Here is a 20,937-nt window from a genome sequence, read left to right as displayed (position 1 = left end):
TAACAAGTTTTAATTAAATTAAACATTAAAAAAATTTGGTATATTAAAGACAAAAAGATATCATTTATACTTTATCGTATGTGTACATGCTCCTTTTCTTTCTTTCTCGGAGGTTTATATAATAGTCATTCTACAAGTATGAGTAAAAATCTTGAATTCGTAATACAATTTATTCTGTTAAAATTTATTATATAAATTTTTTTAAGAATAATGTATCGTTTTTATCCCCAACGTTTTCGTCCTATTTAAATCCTTAACGTTTTTAAAATCGTTTTAATCTTGCCCCACCGTTAATCTATTAACAGATTGCTACGGAAGGACAACATTGAGACGATTTTGAAATGTTAGAAACATAAATAGGACGCTTTAAACGTTATAGACAACTTTGAGACTTATTCTAAACATTGGGGATAAAAATAATACTTTACTCTTGTTTTAATAATTAATAATATATACTATTTCTAAACTCATTTCAAGAATACATGTTAAGAGAATAAGGCTGGACACGCTGATAAGTGATGGCATTTAAATCATAGATGTGTATAAACGTGTCTGGAGAAGAATTTATTATTTTTTATTAAGACACGGATCGGATAGACATAGATGACACACATGTCGGACAAGTGTCGATGAGTGTCTTGTTTAAAATGTGTTAGATACGCAAACACGACAAATAAAAAAGTTTCGTACTTTATACTATAATTATTTTCTTAAGTTTTATAGTATATGAGAATAAAAATGGCACAAAAAATTAACTATTTAGAGTTAATTCAACTCTATATCCAAATAAAAGAAAATGTGTTAAAAACATGTACAATTAGATTTATTATGCCATAATATATAAGAAAGATGATTTATCCTCTAATTTCAAAAAAGTATTGGAGTTGGATTTTTTTCATTTAAATTAAACAAATATAATATTTACTAAAATAAATAAACGTAGAAGAAATTATCAAAATACATCCTCAACTACATCTCGGGTACCGAGGGTTGTTGTCAAAAATGGTCACATCTCGGGTGTACTGATCCCGTGCTGTGATAGGATGTCTGTGAATCATATCTCGGATGCAACCGTGATATGAACATAAGCATATCTCGAATACACTGCATCCATCTGTATTGTAATCCTCCCCGTCCTCAGCGTTCAAAAGATCATCCGCTGCATTGCATCTAAGTTCAACGTCTGATAATGGCTAGAAACATCCGACAGTTGAGGAATGGCCAAAGGGGAGGCGCAGAAACCTACCAACACCACCGCTGGGAGTCTCCGGTACAAACTCATCTTCTGACACTGTATTGCTTGACGACCCAGACCCGGCAACATAGGTTGAAGCGCCCTCACTGTCGGAATTGTCGGCACTATCATGAGGCTGGGTATAGTGGATCGGTGTCGCCTCGAGCGGCACGACTTCAGGAGCTGAAGGAGACGGTCCACCACCAACAACTACGTTACGGACCGCAACATACAACTCCATCACATATTGGGGCATCAGTCGTGCATGTACGTCGAATATTACCCTCACATGCTGATCTCCATCTATCCAGAATAACCGGTTGGTAAATCCACCGTTCAGAAGCGCGTACAGAAATCTATATGCAACCCGCCCAACCTCCTTTGTTCCTACTCCCCCCATATTACTCAACATGACCGTCTTTAGCGCATCTAGGGTATCAACCTGGTAAGTGCGCAACATCACAATCTTGTCAGACTCAACTCATTCATCATTGTGTCTGACTATCCCATTGGAATAAACTACTACAAAGAAGAATTAATTATTCTCCATCAGAACAAAACCGAAAGAAGAGAAAGAAAAAAATGGTTTGTGAATTGTGTGAGGAGAGGTATTGGGATGGTCTCTATAATTAGACTTATTCTGCAATATATCTTGGGTGCTGAAACCCTAATTATAATCTTGACTATATCTCGGATGCACTGACCCGAATCAGAAAATGCGCGTATCTCAGGTGCAGTGTATCCGAGATATGTTTATGTTCATATCACGATTGCATCTGAGATATAATTCATAGACACCTTATCACAGCATAGGGGTCAGTGTACCCGAGATGTGGCCATTTTGAATAATGACCCTCAGTATTCGAGATGTGACTGAGAATATATTTTGATAATTTTTTTAACGTTTATTTTTATTTTGAGAAATACTATATTTATTTAATTTAAATAAAAAAAATCCATTGGAGTTTGCCTTGTTCAAAGGCACTATAAATATATATTTATCAAATCAAATTTATATTTATCTTATCTTTAAAATTCTATCACTAACAATTTGATATTCTATTAATATCTATCTTCAATCTCTTTTTCAATTTTATTTTGAGCTTAAAATTTTAATCTTATCCTTTTTAATTTTAAGATGAATAATTTCATAATTTAGCATCATTAATCTCTTTTCAATTACCTAATTCTATAATTGTAATTATTTATGATTCATTGTAATCATTGATTTGTTGCAGTGATCCTAATCATTATTTATCAATTGCTAAGTATGCGTTCTTCGTAGTAGAAGAATCGCAATTTGCAGAAAAACAATCGGTTGTTCCATTCAAGTAATTGAATATTAGTTAGTGAATGAAAATCATTTTCTTTCTATATCAATCGATTGTTTTACGAGCAAAAGTCTAATTTTTTTTTAGTCAATCGATTTTATTATATATCAAATTGATTGATTGAAAGATCCAATTGATTGCTTGAAGAAAATAATTGATTAGATATCTTCAGAATCTATTTTTTCTTTATACAAACAACAACTAAGGATAATTTTTCTAATCAATTGTATTTATAATAATAAATATGCTTTTTCGATTGTTTACACTATCAAATATATGAAACATACAATTTATTATATAAATTCTTTTCAAATGATTGACATTGTTTCACCTTCTTCTTTCAATAACAATTCAATTCAAAAGAATAATAAATATTGAATCTTAAGTTTGTAATATAAAACTTGAGTTTGAGAATCAAATTAGTTGAAATTGTTCCTACATCGAGCTCATGATCGTATTTATAAAACATACCAAATAAATTAGAATTAAAGTCACCATTGATAGATGTTTTATTTTTTTACAGTTTCAAATTGTTAATGATAGAATTATAAAGATAAAATAGATGATAAATAATAAAATAATAATATATAAAATAAAAAATAAATTTTTAAATTAAATAATATATAAAAAATTAATTAGCCAAAATAAAGGTTAAAAAAAAATTGGTTAAAATTTGAACAAAAGCCCTTATTTACGTATATTTGTTCTTAAACTAAATTAAATCTAGTAGTATATTTAAGAGAAGTAAATATTATTTGATTCATGATTGATATGGGTTAGAAATTCTTAAAATTCTTTAATCTTAAAATTTAAATTATTGAAAAAAAATTAAGAGCATAAAAACCAAAAGGGGCGTATCTAAATTATGTATTCCCCATAATTAGATTAAAACATTAATAATTTTTTAACAATATGCTCTTAAGAGTCTTAACTATGCATAACCACATTAAGGCCCGTTTAAAAAGTTTTAAAAGAAATTTTGTTGAGTTTTTGACTTATGAAAAATAGTAGTATTAATGTCTAGTGCAATTTTTAAAACCAAATGACAGTTTTCTAAGAAGTTATTTAGGAGCTTATAGAGAAGTTAAAAAAAATGACTTCTCTCATAATACTACTACTTTTTATCACATTTTTTTTAAAATAAGTATTTTTAGAACTAAAAACTCAAATACAAAATAACTTATTTGTAAACTATTTTTAATATAGTTATTTATTGTTTAAGCTATTTTTAAAAAAAATTAATTAAATTATTATCCAAACTNNAGTTTTGACCAAACAAATTAAATATAAAAATATTATTTACACACTAAAATTAATTATTATGTATTTATATATAAATATATATATATAATTTAATTTATTTTTAATATAAATTTTATATTTTAATATGTATTCTATAGTGATAATTAATTTTAGTGACTAATTTTAACGTATATTTAACATGGTTGTTTTACATATGGGCCATCCTTCCTCCCCCAGTCTCTTCCATTCATTCTTCTCTTCTTTCCAACAAATATAACATCTATGAGCCATTACAAGTTTACAAAAGAGGAAAACAAGAAATCAAATAACAAAGATAGAACAGTCACCATTAGCTTCCTCTACCACCTTTGCAGTTTATGTCACTTTTGTGATTGCTAGCTCCTCTTTGCAGCGAATCTGACTTGTCTAGAACGAAAAGCGGTTGTGTTGTTTTTAAGTTGATTAGCTTAGCAAATTTTAACATGTTAACATGCAGTTCTGCACCCTTTTGTTTTGTAGATTCAGGTAGAAGGGGATTCTGAAACTAGTTCGGTCTACCTCATCAATGTACTTGGTTCTGCTTTCACTAGTTTAAAACTCAAATTGCATTAAAAGCTTATGTTTGTTTGACTTTTTGTATTGATTCTCTTTGCAGTTAGAACTATTGGCTGCTAAGAATCTCGTTGGAGTTAACTTTAATGGAACATCTGATCCGTATGCAATCATTACATGTGGCAGTGAAGGGCAGTTCAGGTGCAGTGATCTTTTCTTGTTACCCCTTAAGTTCAGGATTAAACCTTTTTTACAGAAGGAACAATATTTTGTATTGCTTCAAACTAGGTGCAACATGTGTTCAGATAGTTTAGCGCTAGTGTTGTATGTGCATGTTTTTCCATCTAAACTTTTTTGTGTTGGCACCTAGGCTTCGTTTGGCTGATGTATAGAATGAGATATAGACATAAAGATACATATATTTTTTTTTACCAAAGATATGAGACTCGAACCCACAACCTCTTAATTGAGTATGGGGAGATTATGCCATTTGAGCTATTACTCATTGGCTACTAAAATTTGGAAAGATAAGAGACTCGAACCCGCAACCTCTTAATTGAGTATGGGGAGTCTATGCCATTTGAGCTATTACTCATTGGCTAAAGATACAGATATTAAAGACATAGACATAAAATATCTGTATTTATTTATTATATTTAACAAAAATAACGAACAAGATAAACAAATATTTGAAAAAGATTGAATTATCCTTTATTCAACCACAAATTCTATTACCACCATTGCATTACTCCAAACACTATATGTTATCATTATTGAATTTTTATTTCTTCCAGTATCTTTTGTTTCTTTCAATATCATCTCAAATTATCATTCAAATATTAAATATAGAGTTTTTCTAAAAAAAAATAAATAGAAAACCAAAGTCCATCATTTATCAAAGATTAATCAACATTTAAATAAATAAAAAATTAAATGTGCAATTATTTTCTTGAAGAAAATAGAAAAATCAAAGCCCGAGAAGATGATTGCAAGAAAGAAGGCGAAAACTAGAAAAAAAAAAGATAAAAGAGTAAATAATTAATATCTCACAAGTTAGTGTCTCACTAAATTGGAAGTACACAAAATTTGATATCTCTATGTCCATTATGTCCTTCCATATCCTTCGAAGATCTGTGTCTTACCAAACCAAATAACAAATATGTGTCATCTTATGCATGTCTCAAATCTTAACGTATGTCGTATCTATATTCATTGTAGATAGGACGCGAATATAGTTTATACCAAACCAAACAACAAATATGTGTCATCTTATCCATGTCTCAAATCTTAACGTATGTCGTATCTATATTCATTGTAGATAGGACGCGAATATAGTTTAAAGTATTTATGTCTATGTCGATCTATTCTTTTGCTGGTTAATCAGTATATGTGCACAAATTTTAGCAATAAATAATTTTAATTCTTTTTAATATTATTTTTCATTACAATTTATTATTTAGTATTTATAATTTATTCATATATTTTATTATATTACATGACGTATGCTTGTATCTTATACTTTTATAAAAATACCGTATGGCCGTATCGTGTTCGTGTTGCGTGTTGTATCTATGCTTCCTAGGTGTGCACGCACTTTATTTAAGGATTGATCTTTAGATTAATTGAGGAACGTACTCTTAAATTGGTAGGGTATAGAAAAGATTAGCATGACCCTTTGACAAGGATGACACACAAATCAAGAATGTGGTCTAGTTTGTTAGATGTGTTACATATTGACAAGATATTTTTTTCATCACAGCAGAAGTAGCAAGGTTCTTTGTAAGATGTTTTATAGGACAACTGACATTGTATATTGGGGGCCTCAAGTTAATCATCTTTGTTCTGATACAGTTCCATGGTCTCTGGTTCAAGAAATCCTATGTGGGGCGAGGAGTTCAATTTTTATGCTCGTGAACTTCCTGTTCAGGTTGCTGGTTTAACCATTTTTGGCTGCTGAAAATGATTTCATTTATTTATTTGTGACATTAAACAGTGATGTTTAACCTATTAGTTCCATTAAGTATTGAATTTCATTGTTGTAGAACTTATCTTTTATGTTCTTGTTTAGTATCTCATCCTCCTATTCAGCGTGTTGTTTCGAAACTAAAATTGATACACTTTTACTTATTTAAGAGGAAAATATTTTGTTAAGTCGTCAACTATATATTGTCTGGAACTGAGTTGTACATTTCCATTAATAAATTATTTGTGTTTGTTCATATTCTTAAAAGAAAGGGCCAAAAATTAAGTTGAGAAGGATGCTTCCATAAATTTATCAATACATATTATGTTTTTAAAATTGACTTCTTTCCTTTCTGGTTTAGCAGATGAATGTCACAATATATGATTGGGAGAAAATTAGGAAAAGTGTTGTTCTTGGTTCAGTGACTGTTCCAGTTGATAGTGAAGGTCAAACTAGTGCATTGTGGTACCTTTTGGATGGCCCATCAGGGCAGGTAATACCTACTTCAAGAGAAATTTTCTTAACTTAATACCTTTTTTTTCCTAATTATGTTTGTAGTAAGCTTTTTACCTTTCAAATTCCATTATGGATCTTCTAATTTTCAGGTTTGTCTTCATATAGAAACAAGAAAACTATCTGCAAATTCTTCCAGGTGGGTTTTCTTTTGTTTTTTTTTAAACAAAAATTTATAACATGTATATTATCATGGTTCTAAATACTTTACAAGTGTTATTATCATCATATATTGGTCTATTTCTTATATTAACTGACTTGAGTGATTGAAAAAATTATTTTGGCAGAGTTAATACACAGAGAAGGATAATGCCTTTGGAAAAACCAGGCCCCACTGTTGTTGATCAGAAGCCAGGGCCTCTTCAAACAATATTTGATCTTCTTCCAAATGAGGTTAAAACTGAAATGAAATTTGTCAGTTTTTTGTTTTTTGTTTTTTTGTTTTTTGTTATTAAGGACTACAAGTTAGAAGTCTTTTCTATGGTCATGCATCCTTAGACACAAACATGCATGTGTGTATATCTTCTTTTTGTGATTTTATAATGTGTTTCCAATAACAAGTCATGTTTCTATTTCAGGTTATTGATCATAGTTATTCTTGTGCACTTGTGGGATCATTATTGTATCATGGTCGTATGTATGTTTCTGCATGGCACATTTGCTTCCATTCCAATGTGTTAAAGGAATTAAAGGTGAAACTATCCTTTTCTCTTTCCAGTGTTGGGTGCACATTGTATCATTTAGAGTAGCTTTTTCTAAATTTTATTTTAGGTGGAAACTCAATTAACTTTATGTGAATCTGATAGCTGAAAATCGTTAAATAATTTGATAGATTTGATTAAATTGTCATCTAACAACTCTCAACTATTAGTTTCACATGAAGTTAACTGCACCTAAGTTTCAGCTTTTATTTTATATATTTATTTATTTTGGGGGAATCTGCACAGGTGGTTATTCCATTTGAAGATATTGATGAGGTATGATTTAGTGCTTTGCTATGTCGTATTTCAAGACTCACATGCAGTTGTCTTCATGTGATGTTAATAGTCGAGAACTGTTAGATGATAATTTAGTCAAACTTGTCAAATTATCTAACAATTCTCAAATATCAATTTCACATTAAGACAACTGTAGGCAAGTTTCTACCTCCTTTTCCATTATACCTTACATCTGTTGTACTTTCCGTCTTTTCTTAAGATTCAAAGGATTCAACATGTGTTTATAAATCCTGGTGTTGAAATTATTCTCCGCAAGGGTTCCGGTGGACATGGTGTTCCTCCCTTGCGAAGTCTAGATGGTTAGTAATTTGCTTTAAATACTATTTCATTGTTATTTGTTAAGTTTATAATGTGATCCTTGTCCAGAATTTCATTAATAGATTAATGCGTCAACTTGGTTCCTTTATTGATGGGACTATACATGTTATCTATGTATCACAATGGAATTTAGTGCAAGATTGCTATATATTATATTGTTCACTGTCTTTGTTGCTTTCATACAAAATATCTTGATATATTGCTGGACGTTTTTATACCGAAGTCTAAAAAATGATACTTTATCTTGTATCTTAATTTGATTATATAAACCCTAAACCCTAAACATTATCACCATCTTTTGTCACAGATACTTGGCTACATTAGATGTAGATAATTGGTTAATCCTAATTTTCTTGGTCATTTCAGGTAGACTGAGGTATAAGTTTACATCATTTTGGAACAGAAATGATGCATTTAAAAATCTGCAACATGCAGCAAAGAAGGTACAAGAGATTTTTAAACTAATAATATATAATACACTTGCACCATGTACTTTGTGAATATAGTCAATATACACTATAAAACTGATAGATCATGCTCTGATGCACTTTTGTCCAATTATTCTACCCCAACCTTGAATTGATTTGTTTGATAAAGTTTAGTTCCTTTGATAAATGATAAGTATTTACTGCTTTTGTTAGCCCCTCTTAGTGATCTTAGTTACTATCACTCTTCCATTTGACTAATAGCTAATAATATTAAGCTGAGGTTGAATTGAGTAGATCTGCTTTTGAATTATGATGGAATCAAAAGTTCATCAATTTGTGACACCTTAGTGGATTTATTTATTTGGATATACAATCTCGAGTAATGCTAGGGAACCGACTTTTTTCAGCCAATATCAGCTAACTTTTTTAAAATTATTTTGTTATTTTTGAATTCTAGGCCTCATAACCCTTAATCATAAATTCTAAATTATAAACCTAAACTCTAAGAGTTGGTTCCCTATACTTTCTTGTTATTCTCATATCACCATAACATGATGTGCTTGTGACCATCTTAAGAAGTATTTAGTGAATATTATTTATTTTTTTCCTACATTTTTGTTGTCCTTTTTGACATGAAAGAATGAATACCGTCAATTCGTAACTAAAGCACCATGTACTATGGCTTACCTTTCATATTTTATTTATTATTTTGTATTTTATCATTGTAAGAGGACATTGATTGCAGTTATTTACAAAAAATAAGCAAAAATAAATATTACAAAAGATACTGTTGCCAGGATTCTGAAGGATAAACAACATAGTAGGCTGATCCTCATTTTTTTATCCTAGCTATCTTATATGAATTTTTCCTCAACATTTTAGGATAACTTCGAGACTGTTCCAATTTATCATTGTTTTTGGTACAGAAGAATATAGAGTCTGAGCTGCAAGCACATAGCAGTTCTATTGCAGGACATAAGATACTGGATAAAGCTACTGAAGAAAGCATGCCAGAAACAGGAAAACTTAAACCTTTTATCAAAGAAGAGGTTTTAGTTGGTATATACAATGTATGCATTGTTTTTCCTTTTATCTTAATGAAATGAATTAAGTGATTAACTATCATTTTAGTTAGGAGATAATGCTCATTTCATTTGATGAGTCAATTTGGTCCATAAGTTTTTAAATTATCCAATTAAGTTCTCCACTTTAAAAAGTTAAATGCTACTCATAATAGTTACTTGAACTAAACACTATTTAATTGTAGTAAATATGGTATTTGAAATTGGTTCATATGACTTAATTGGTATATACTAATTTTGATTTATTTAAGTCCTATGAACTATTTTCAGACACCGTATTGATCACAATTCAAAGGTGTTGACATCAATTAGCCATTACAATACCGAGATGGCATTCACCTGTTCACATTAACATTTCAAATAACAAATATGATGACAGAAGTTAGGACCAACAGAGTCATATTTTTTAAAGTAAGGAACTTAGTTAATCATTTTAAAAAAGTTAGAAACTACAATAACTAGTGGTTCTTCTCCAGGATGTTTTTCCCTCCACAGCTGAGCATTTTTTAAACTTGTTACTAAATGATGGTTCACAATTTACTAGCAATTACCATGAAGTACGAAAGGATGATAATCTTGAGGTAAGTTTTCCTAAACCGCTGCGGTACTTCTTGAATCTTGTTCTTTACTTCTTGTTAAAAGTTGTCAACTGATCAAATAGTTAGAATGAGTTGCATTTGAGTTGGTTGGTGGCTTTTACAATGGCTAGAGAATTCTTCCCCTTCTCTTGTGGAACAAATTTGTTTCTTTAGGTTCTCTCTGTGTCAGCACCTGATTTATAATCACTTATCCTTCCCCTTTCTTGTGGGATTTCAGAGCTTAACACGTAAACTAGCATTGGTCCATTTTTGGCTTATGCTGAAATTTGATTTGTTGGGGTTAACAAGAATTGAAATCTAGACCTTTTGGTCATAGAATTCTAAAGGCACATATACATATCTAAGAGTGTGTTAACTTTATATATGTAGTTGTGAAATTTGACTTCAACAGAAGTTTGTAACTTGAGTCAGTGTAATTTTCCATTGAGTAAGTATTTGTTTCTCTTAAAACATTAAATGTATTCTATTGATTTAGAAAAGGTGGTATATGTCATTATTTATTTGCATAACACTCTGCTGGTTTAAGTTAAAATTTGATTGCTTTTTCTCAATGCAAAATTTAGTGCTCTAAGGGCTTAGATGCTTGATGGTTTATAATTTTTGTGCTATGGCCATAATTAAATCTTTAATTTGTGAATTATCCATTTGTTGCACCGGTTAAAAAAATTAATCAAATGGTATCAAATATTAAAGTTCTTGCTGACTGTGTGCTTATATTGCATTCAGATAGGACAATGGCATTGCGGAGATGAATTTGATGGTCAACTTCGAGAAATAACCTTTAGGTCCCTCTGTAACAACCCTATGTGCCCTCCAGACACGGCCATGACAGAATGGCAACATGTTGTTCTAACACCAGACAAGAAAAAATTGGTAAGGTGGTTGTTTGTATTTACTTTTGATGATATATCCAGGAAGAATTTGATGATATCAGAATGCTGGTGCCTGGTAGCATTTAACTAACTTCACCATTGCAACTATTATCCTACTCTTTTTCTATTGTCCCCTTTTCTTATCTTATCTTCTTTGGTTTTGTAATATCTAATGGGATATTGTAATGCCATGAAGGTGTTTGGGATTGTACATCAGGCTCATGATGTTCCATTTGGGTCTTTCTTTGAGGTATGGAATACTTTGGCATCTTACCTTGATGCTTAGCTATTTTTCCTACCCTTTTCTTTTCCTTTTTAAATATTAATTGTTCATGAAATCAAACTTTGGATCAATCCATCTCTATGGCTGCGTATGTTTACAAGTATAGGACACTAAAACACAAAATCGTGTTTGGTAGATGAGACATGGACAGAGACATTGTATCCCGAGTCACTGGATTAGTGTATTTTATGTCCATCTTATCACGAAGAACATAAAAACACTGAGAGAAAAGATAACTTATATCTATTTTTTCCTTTTATTTTTACTATCAATTTTTTATATTTACAATTTTTACTATTCTATTTTTCTTTCTAATTTTACGTGAAAGAAAAAATAAGGTAAATTAAATTTTTTATTATTTGTTCTATCTTGTATTTAGTTTATTACCAAACAAAGTATAAAAACACTAATTTTATGTCTTCTTTGTGCCCTGTTGTCAGTATCATATATTATTCTATTCTCAAAACTAAATACAATCATGAATCATATATGATTTAGTATTTATTAGAGGCACACTCGATATGTCTATTAAAGTCCATATGTGTGGTAAGTCAGGAAAACAGAAAGTCACTATGTGAGAAAGGGTTTAAATTCTAGTAAAGGGTGGCAATATATTACAGGAGCATATTGTCACTGAAGTGATTATCTTGTTTAGAGTTCAGCAACCAAAATCATTTGTATATTTTGTATTTTAAATATTAATGTAGATAAATCATTATCCATTTATCATTGATAGGTCTTTGTGATTTTCCCCTCCGGAAATCATAGATAGCTAAACTTATGAAAATAGAAAGCATATTAACAATTATTCTGTTCCACAACATATTTATTTGTTTTTTTTATTTTTTGAGATAATATCATAATAGATAACATTAAGTTCTTGATCAAATAGGTACACTGTAAATATAGTTTGGTAACAACGGATGAAAGTTCATGTACCCTCCACATAGAAGCGGGTAAGTTCTGGCTGAAACTCGTGATGTTTTTCCTGCTTCTCCCTTTAAGCTTGTGTATAATATTGACAATGGAAAAGAGAATTAGGAGCGTTCCATGAAGGTGGTGGTAGCTGTAGGTGGGTTGGGGGTGGCGGTGAAGAGTATTGGAGATTAGGGATGGGATAAAGTTAGAGTTTGAAAATGGTTAGATTAGGTTAAAGTGGTAAATTGATAAATTTTTATAGTTTTTTCTAGGGTTCGAGTAGTTTTGTCTATAGGAACCTATCATTTATGTTACAAATTAGTTTTAATTCTTCAATTAAGGATTTGAGGGACCAAAATGATAGCTGTGGTTTTTTCTTTCTTTTTTTTCTTTTTTTTCCCTTAACTTTTATGTTCAAGACTAATGATAAGCAAGTTGTTAAATCGTCTGCAGGTGTGTATTTTAAGAAATGGTGTGTGATGCAATCAAAAATAAAATGGATGGCACACAACGAGGTTGGTAGATTGTTGATTCAGTAGTTCTTTGGCTTTTTTCCCTCTAAATGTCACTCTTCTAGTCTTCTTAAAATTTATTTTTTGTGTGCTAACTGAGAAGTATCTAAAATAGAGAAAACATTAATTTGGCCTGCGTCTTCCTCAAGAGAGGTGCTGAAGGAAAAGGTGACTTCTGGAGATGAATGCGAAGCGCAAAAGCACCTCCCCAGCACCTACCTTAAACTGAGTTCACCTCATTTTCCTCCTCACTTCCTCATTCTGGGTCTGTGACATTTAGAGCATATCATGCATGATTCGATAATCTTTTAATTTCAAGACCAAGAAAATAGTTGGCATTGCCTAAATCTTGTAAGGCAAAAAGAGATTTTAGCTGAGAAATCAAAGAGCAAATTGCAGTGGCATTATCACCTGTAAATAGTAGATGTAGAGGAAAATCCGGTAAAAAGTGAAGGATCTGAGACTGAAAAAAAGTGGAACATAGCTCATTATACCAAGATTTAGGGACTTTCTTTAAGCCATGAAGAGCTTTATTGAATTTGCAGACCAAAAATGAGTTAGAGGAGGGCTTTTTTGTTAGAAAAGAACAAGCATGAGGCTCTTGATACCATGTAGAATTGTAGAGAAAATAATAGAGCACAAAACATATGCAAGAACTAATTGGCAAGACAAGTTTAATGAATGAAAAAACGAATTTGCTAAGCGAAGTGCATTATTACATATGTACAAGAGAGAGAGATCATACATATGTACTGGTGTTACTTAACAACTATACTAACTTGATGAGAAAGTAATTGAATCTGTTGTTATAAGAGAATCATTTTTTACATGATTGACTTGGTTTTGTGTACTAGTCTCTACATCCTTCCTTTTAATCTTTAGTATTAACAGTTGATAATGAAATTGTGGCTTATCAATGTAGTACAAGCAAGCAGTTGCGGTGATGTTGGATGTTGCTCATTCTTACATAGATCTGCATAATACTAGAGATTATGAGATTGACAAGGCCTTTTCGTCTAAAGTGGTTGCTCGTTCTTGCATAAAGCTGCATACTACTAGAGATTATGATACTGACAAGGCTGCTTCGACTAAAGTGATGGAAGAGGAATGCTTTGTTCCTCAAGAAGGAAGAAGATCTGTACTTAGTATGGTGGTCTCTGCCCTTTACTTTATCTTTAATCCCTTTCTCTCTTATATTTTCAAAATCAAAGGTGACAAGGTGCGAGAGAGGGAGTAAGAAAACACTTCCTTCACCTAAAATCTAAGATTTATGGCAACATCAATTGGGATTTGATTCATTTGTGTATAATATTGTAAGTTTGTTACTTCTCTTGTGTTCTTCATTCTTATAATATGCAGATGATATGTGGGTAGTATAGGTTAGTGTAGTAGTGCTTCTTTCTTTCTTTCGTTCAGAAACTCTTGCGGGTCGGTATTTTTTTTCATCAATTTTGATTAGTATTTGGCCAGCAAAAATGCGAAACTATTTTCGACAAATAAATTGTATTAATTTATGTATGTAAAATGTAAGTATAAATTTGGATAAATATAGGTACAAATTATACGTTTTATGTGTGCAAATATTTGTAAATATAGGTATAAATTTTTGAGTCTCAAATACTAACCTAAAATAATAATATTTTAAATTATTAATTTTACACAAATATAAAGCTTTTTTATTCAAATAAACAAACAAAAATGATTAATTTCTAAATTAGGCAAAAGAAAAAAGTGAGACAAAAATATACATGGCCATTTCAAGGCCAGCACACGAAATGGATTTCCACCCCAACTCATGGGCAACACACAAAATGAAAGAATCTGGCAAAAAAGTGGAGTGCGGCGTGGGAAATACAAGGACTGAAGCCAACTCAAGCCTAGCGACCACGAGTTGGAGCACCTCGAGCATGGCGACCATGAATTGGAGTAATTCACGTGAGACACCCACGAATTGGAACATGAGCACCGTAAGAATTAGTATTATCATTAGTAGTTGTTTATCGTTATTCGTTGTATGCAAGATTGAAATGAAACTTAACAAAGAAGGAACCAGAATAATAAAATATTGTAAGAACCATTAGGTTACATAATTCTTACAAGGTGATTTCTTCCATACCCAATTAATTTGAGGGTATTACATATCCTTCTTGCATGTTCTAATTAATTGGTAACATGTGTATTCATTAATTTCAATCAACAAATGAATTTTTAATTTTAAAAATAAAAATTAATAAATTTAATATATGTATAAAATATTTTATATATACATATCTTAATACACTATACATACATTTAAGTCTGGTTAAATCAAACTACTATATATGGTAAACCTTAAATAAATTATTTTAAAAAAAAAGAAAAAGAATTAAGAATTGGGCCGTTGTAATGTTGCTAGAGAAAAAAGGGAAGAACATAGAACCCTAATCTTTTTCATCTAATTTCGTCTTCTTTTCTTTTCTATATTCACAGAAAAAATTCGTTTCTTCTTCTTCCCTCTCCTCATTCTCAGGATATATCTTCTTTTTCCTCCTTCTAATCTTCCAAAGTTCTCAATCTTGTTGCTGTAACCCAGAGCAATCCATCGTTCTTTTTACTGTTCTTCAATTCAAAGTCGCCAACTTTGTTGTTGGAACCCAGAACAATTGATCGTTCTTTTTACTGTTCTTCCATTCAAAGTCGAAAAGGAATTTTTTCTATGAATATAGAAAAGAGAAGAAGACGAAATTAGATGAAAAGGATTAGGGTTCTGATGAGTTTGGAAAACTCAAAACTAAATTAATGATGATCAAACATTATTAAAACAATTAATCACAAAATTATTAATTTGATCTTCATAGTTATAATTGCTAAATTAATAATTTTGTTGTGCAGGTTTGTGTTGGGCCGAAAAGAAAAAAATAACAAGCTAAAATGAGATGCTAATTTTCAGCCTTGGTGTTAAATTATTGTGATTATGGTGACTGAAATAAAGTTTTGTTAATTGGGCCAATATCTTGGTACACAAACCCAGTAAAATCAGCTTTGTGCAAGAAAATATTTTATAATATATGGCTGAATTATTATTACACAAGTTGGGCCAAAATTGATTTCTATTAGCCCAAAATCCTCTTTAAAGAGATCTACTAGCTTGGTCCAAATTGAAAAAAATGAGAAAGAGGGAAACATGCATGCTTCTATGGATACCACCTCTTTCATTTGGTGGAATTCAAATTTTATCAAGTGGAGTTAATGCAGACATTGGAAATAGGAAAGAGAAAGTGAAAAAGTGATTTAATTGTCTTAAGTGTGTTACACGTTTCTAGGCATGGGTATCCAGAATTTTAATTCACTTCATTTCTCTCTCTTAATTCAATTAAAAGCATTTCAATTTCTCTCTTCTCTCTCTTCTTTCTTCTTCTTTTGGTCATATCATAGGAAATTATGGAAGCCATCAGAAGCTACCAACAACAAGAAGAAGAAGCTAGTAACAAGACCATCACAATGATGGCAAGAAAAAAAATATAAAGTATGCTGTGGCTGAGATTCTCATCACTTATGGTAAGATTTGGTGAAGAGATCTTGGCTTCTCCATACCCAAAAATGGTTGAAGAAGATTTCAGTCAGAGAAGAAGATTCTTGGAGAGGATGGCTTGTCTTTGATTCTGCTCAACCACCACAGGAGGTAGCTAGAGTGGCTACGTGATGGAAGAGGCAAAGATTGGAGCAGATGAAGCTATCATCATCATGAAGCATCAAGGGCCAGAAGTTCATCTTGGAGAGCAAGACAAGGATGAAGGGCTCGGATTGATGAAGATTGGTGACCAAAGAAGGACTAGAGGTAATTGCATGTTGGGTTTTGCATGAGTTATCTCTTCTCTCTCTCTCTGGCCGAACCGGTTCTGACTTGAAGAAGAAGAAGATTGGCTTGGTTTGTTTGGTTTCAACCTTGGAGGCTTCTCCCTATAAGTAAGGATGAACAGTCAGGGTTTGATTTAAAAGGAAAAGAGTGAGCACAGAGTTCCTATAGCTCCCCAAGCTTACAGAAGTTCTTCTCCTTCAATGTTTCTTATTTTGTATTTTTCTGTTTAATTTTGTCTGTCTTGAGTCTCATGAAAAAAGGCAAACAGTGAGGTTTGTAAGAAAAAGCCATAGAGCGAAAAAAGGTAGAGAGTGCAAAATTAAAAGAAAAAGCCATAGATGTCCTTAGAGTTCTTTTGTACATCTGTGTTGTGTTTCATGATTCTGTGGAAATCTCCTTGCAAGTTGGGTTAGCACTTTGCAGTGAAAGCTTGGCAGTAACCAAGTCAAGTTCAGGATTGGGGTTTAGATTCTGGACTTGTCCCAGATAGGAAGGGTAGTTCCTAGGGAGAATTGGTGTTTGTAATCAAGAGTGATTATAGTGAAATTCTATCATTGTTGTGATGGAGACTGGATGTAGGCTGCCTTGCACTTAGCAGCTGAACTAGGATATATCTTGGTGTAATTCTCTCTCTCTTCTACTCCATTTCTGTTTCTGCTGCCCAGGAGATAAAACTGAAAAATATCTCGTGTTGATCGACGAGACAAAAAGAAAAGTCTCGTGGCTGGGTACGAGACAAAAGAAAAAGTCTCGTGTCTAGGGACAAGACAACAAGGCAAAAAGTCTCCAGAAGTTGTTTCAAAGGCCAGCAAGTTTTATTGAAGTGAAAAAGGGGCTAAGATTCAACCTCCCTTCTCTTAGCCACTAAAAACCATCAGGTTTTATGTTCTACGTACAATGTTTTAAGATTATATAAAGTATTTTATACATGTATTAAATTCATTAATTTTTATTTTTAAAAATTAAAAATTCATTTGCTGATTGGAATTAATGAATACACATGTCATCAATTAATTAGAACATGTAAAAAGGGTATGTAATACCTTTAAATTAATTGGGTATGGAAGAAATCACCTTCTTACAAATTAAACACAAAAACAAATAGAAAGTCATAAGAAGACGAGTAATCGGCACTATTAAGGGTATGTTTGGCAAATTTGTTGAAAAGGAAGAATCATGTTTAAGCTTTTTAAAAGCTTCAATTTTTTATTTAGCAAATTTTTCTATTTATGAACGCAGAAGTGATTAGCTTCTGCGTTTCACTAAGTGTGTATTTGGATTGTGGTTTATCAAACTGGAGTTTTAACTATTATTATTATTTATAATTTTTTTTATTTTTTGTTTATAATATAATAATACACAAAAATTATAAATATAAAAATATATAATGTCAAATAAAAAATTAATAAAAAAATATAAATAATAAATAATAAAAAAGAGTTCATACAGAGAGAAATAATAAGAATTTTATAAATAATGCAATAACATGTATAAAGGATAAAGTTGGTAAAAAAAATATTGAAAGTAGTGGCTAAAACTCTAAAAGTACGTTAGTGCAACGGAGAAGCTAGAAATTATTACTTCTTGTAAACGTGGTTTTATGAACAAAATCACTTCTGCGTTTGTAGAGAAGAAAATTAGCCAAACAAAAAATTGAAGCTTTCAAGAAGCTCTAACGTGTTTTTTCCCTTTAAATGTGGTTACCAAACACACCCTAAGAGGCTCTTAGCCATCAACACTAATCTTTTATTTGCCTTTACCAACTTTATCCTTTAGGCATGTTATTGTATTATTTATGAAATTCTTAATATTTTTTTATATGAACTCTCTTTTTCTATTATTTATTATTTTATTTTTTGTTAACTGGTCCGGCCATTACAAATCCAATATCATAAATCGGCTTTATCATCCATAACTCGGTATTATTCACATTATTACCCAGAAAATTGGCGTTATAGTTCGGCATTGCAGTCATTACTCGGCAATTTACGTTATTAATCGGCGTTACAGTTACTATTCGACAATCAATGTCATTCATTAAAAAGTGACGTTACAAATCAACTTAACGGACTGCTTCACAAAAGTTAAACGTCCAAACCCTTATTATTGCTCTTTAATACAGGCAATAAAACAGAAACATAACCGATTTATACATTATCACCTATAAAAAGGTATGATCTTCTATCCTAAAGGACACATTGAATTCTCAATTCTAACTTAAGCTTCGGAGTGCCTTTGCAGGTACACTCTCTCCCTGTTTCTTGCTCAAAGCTCTATGCGATTGGACACCCTCTTGGAGTAAAGCTCGGATTGTCATAAGGCTTAAAGGTCAGCACCGATGGTAATAGTTCGGCATCGACTCCCAGAGATTGAGCTCTCCCTCCAGGTATCCATACAAGAACAATTGGTGCCTACCGTGGGGCCAAAAATATAAACCTCTCCATATATCATCGGCCTCGAGGTTCCCATTTGAAGTCATGGCTGAACAACCTCCACCCACACCATTCGAATTGCTCCGGATGGTGACCGAGTTGCGGCAAGCCGTGGCCGAGGAGAACCAAAGAATGACAAATCAAATTGCCAACTTGAATAACACTCGAACCGAAAACAATGACCGACAAGAACGGACAGAAGAAGCTGAGCAGCAGTCAGGGCCAACACATGTCTCAGACACTGCTCGACAGGAAGAGGAGCAACCCGAACATAATGAGGAAGCTCAGAAAGATATAGAGAATGACGATTAGGAAAGCTCCCCTGGACCATTCACGGCGGAGGTGATGAACTCCGTGCTACCCCGAAGGTTTACTCTGCCGACTGGTGCACGAATTGTGAATCACACTTTTCACAACTTGTACCACTAACCAGCAAGTGCACTGGGTCATCCAAGTAATACCTTACGTGAGTAAGGGTCGAATCCCACGGAGATTGTTGGTTTGAAGCAATCTATGGTTATCTTGTAAATCTTAGTCAGGAGGTCAATTATATTTATCAGTTTGAATTGCGAAAAGTAAAAGAGCATGAATTAAAATACTTGTTCTGCAGTAATGAAGAATATGTTGGAGTTTTGGAGATGCTTTGTCTTCTGAATCTATGCTTTCTCCCTGTCTTCTTCTTCATGCACGCAAGGTTCCTCATATGGCAAGCTGTGTATTGGTGGATCACCGTTGTCAATGGCTACCATCCGTCCTCTCAGTGAAAAAGGTCCAGGTGCGCTGTCACCGCACGGCTAATCATCTATCGATTCCCACTCATGCTGGAATAGGATCCATTGATCCTTTTGCGTCTGTCACTACGCCCAGCCCTTGTGAGTTTGAAGCTCGTCACAGTCATTCAATCCCTAAATCCTACTCGGAATACCACAGACAAGGTTTAGACTTTCCGGATTCTCAGGAATACTGCCAATAGATTCTAGCTTATACCACGAAGATTCTAATTAAGGAATCCAAGAGATATTCATTCAATCGAAGGTAGAATGGAGGTGGTTGTTAGGCACGCGTTCATAGGTTGAGGATGATGATGAGTGTCACGGATCATCACATCCATCATATTGAAGTGCGAATAAACATCTTAGATAGAAACAAGCGTGTTTGAATAGAAAACAGAAATAGTTGCATTAATTCATCGAAACACAGCAGAGCTCCTCACCCCCAACAATGGAGTTCAGAGACTCATGCCGTCAAAGAGTACAAAATTCAGATCTAAAATGTCATGAGGTGCAAAAATAGACCTCTAAAAGTTGTTTAAATACTAAACTAGTAACCTAGGTTTACAAAAAATGACTAAACTATGATAGATGGTGCAAAAATCTACTTCTGGGGCCCACTTGGTGTGTGCTGGGGCTGAGGCTTAAGCTTCTCACGTGCCTAGGCTATTTCTGGAGTTGAACGCCAGGTTGTAACCTGTTTCTGGTGTTCAACTCCCATTTGTAACCTGTTTCTGGCGTTTGACGCCAGACTGCAACATGGAACTGGCGTTGAACGCCAATTTACGTCATCTATCCTTGAGCAAAGTATGGACTATTATATATTGCTGGAAAGTCCTGGATGTCTACTTTTCAACGCAATTGAGAGCGCGCCATTTGAAGTTCTGTAGCTCCAGAAAATTCGTTCCGAGTGCAGGGAGGTCAGAATCCAACAGCATCAGCAGTCCTTATTCAGCCTGAATCAGATTTTTGCTCAGCTCCCTCAATTTCAGCCAGAAAATACCTAAAATTACAGAAAAACACACAAACTCGTAGTAAAGTCCAGAAATGTA

The 20,937-nt window shown here is 32.4% G+C and overlaps 1 protein-coding gene across 4 annotated transcripts in view; it reads left to right on the top strand.

Moving 5' to 3' along the window:
- Positions 1-14,219, top strand: part of LOC107624078 (BAG-associated GRAM protein 1) — an 18,547-nt gene extending 4,328 nt beyond the window's left edge. The window contains exons 2-18 of one of the 4 annotated variants that reach the window (XM_016326524.2): positions 4,327-4,374; positions 4,463-4,560; positions 6,211-6,286; positions 6,687-6,815; positions 6,928-6,974; positions 7,123-7,228; positions 7,414-7,527; positions 7,783-7,812; positions 8,033-8,132; positions 8,518-8,594; positions 9,506-9,649; positions 10,138-10,242; positions 10,987-11,133; positions 11,329-11,382; positions 12,308-12,371; positions 12,787-12,848; positions 13,768-14,219. In XM_016326524.2, the coding sequence (XP_016182010.1) occupies positions 4,327-4,374; positions 4,463-4,560; positions 6,211-6,286; positions 6,687-6,815; positions 6,928-6,974; positions 7,123-7,228; positions 7,414-7,527; positions 7,783-7,812; positions 8,033-8,132; positions 8,518-8,594; positions 9,506-9,649; positions 10,138-10,242; positions 10,987-11,133; positions 11,329-11,382; positions 12,308-12,371; positions 12,787-12,848; positions 13,768-14,082 (1,716 nt within the window). In that variant the 3' untranslated portion in view covers positions 14,083-14,219. The remainder of the gene's footprint in view (positions 1-4,326; positions 4,375-4,462; positions 4,561-6,210; positions 6,287-6,686; positions 6,816-6,927; positions 6,975-7,122; positions 7,229-7,413; positions 7,528-7,782; positions 7,813-8,032; positions 8,133-8,517; positions 8,595-9,505; positions 9,650-10,137; positions 10,243-10,986; positions 11,134-11,328; positions 11,383-12,307; positions 12,372-12,786; positions 12,849-13,767) is intronic. The other 3 variants (XM_021113993.1, XM_016326525.2, XM_021113994.1) reach the window with 3 other exon arrangements.

The sequence above is a fragment of the Arachis ipaensis genome, chromosome B10 (assembly GCF_000816755.2).
Source record: "Arachis ipaensis cultivar K30076 chromosome B10, Araip1.1, whole genome shotgun sequence".
NCBI lineage: Eukaryota > Viridiplantae > Streptophyta > Magnoliopsida > Fabales > Fabaceae > Arachis > Arachis ipaensis.
The sequence above is the reverse complement of the archived record's forward strand: the minus strand, read 5'-3'. Positions and strand labels throughout refer to the sequence as shown.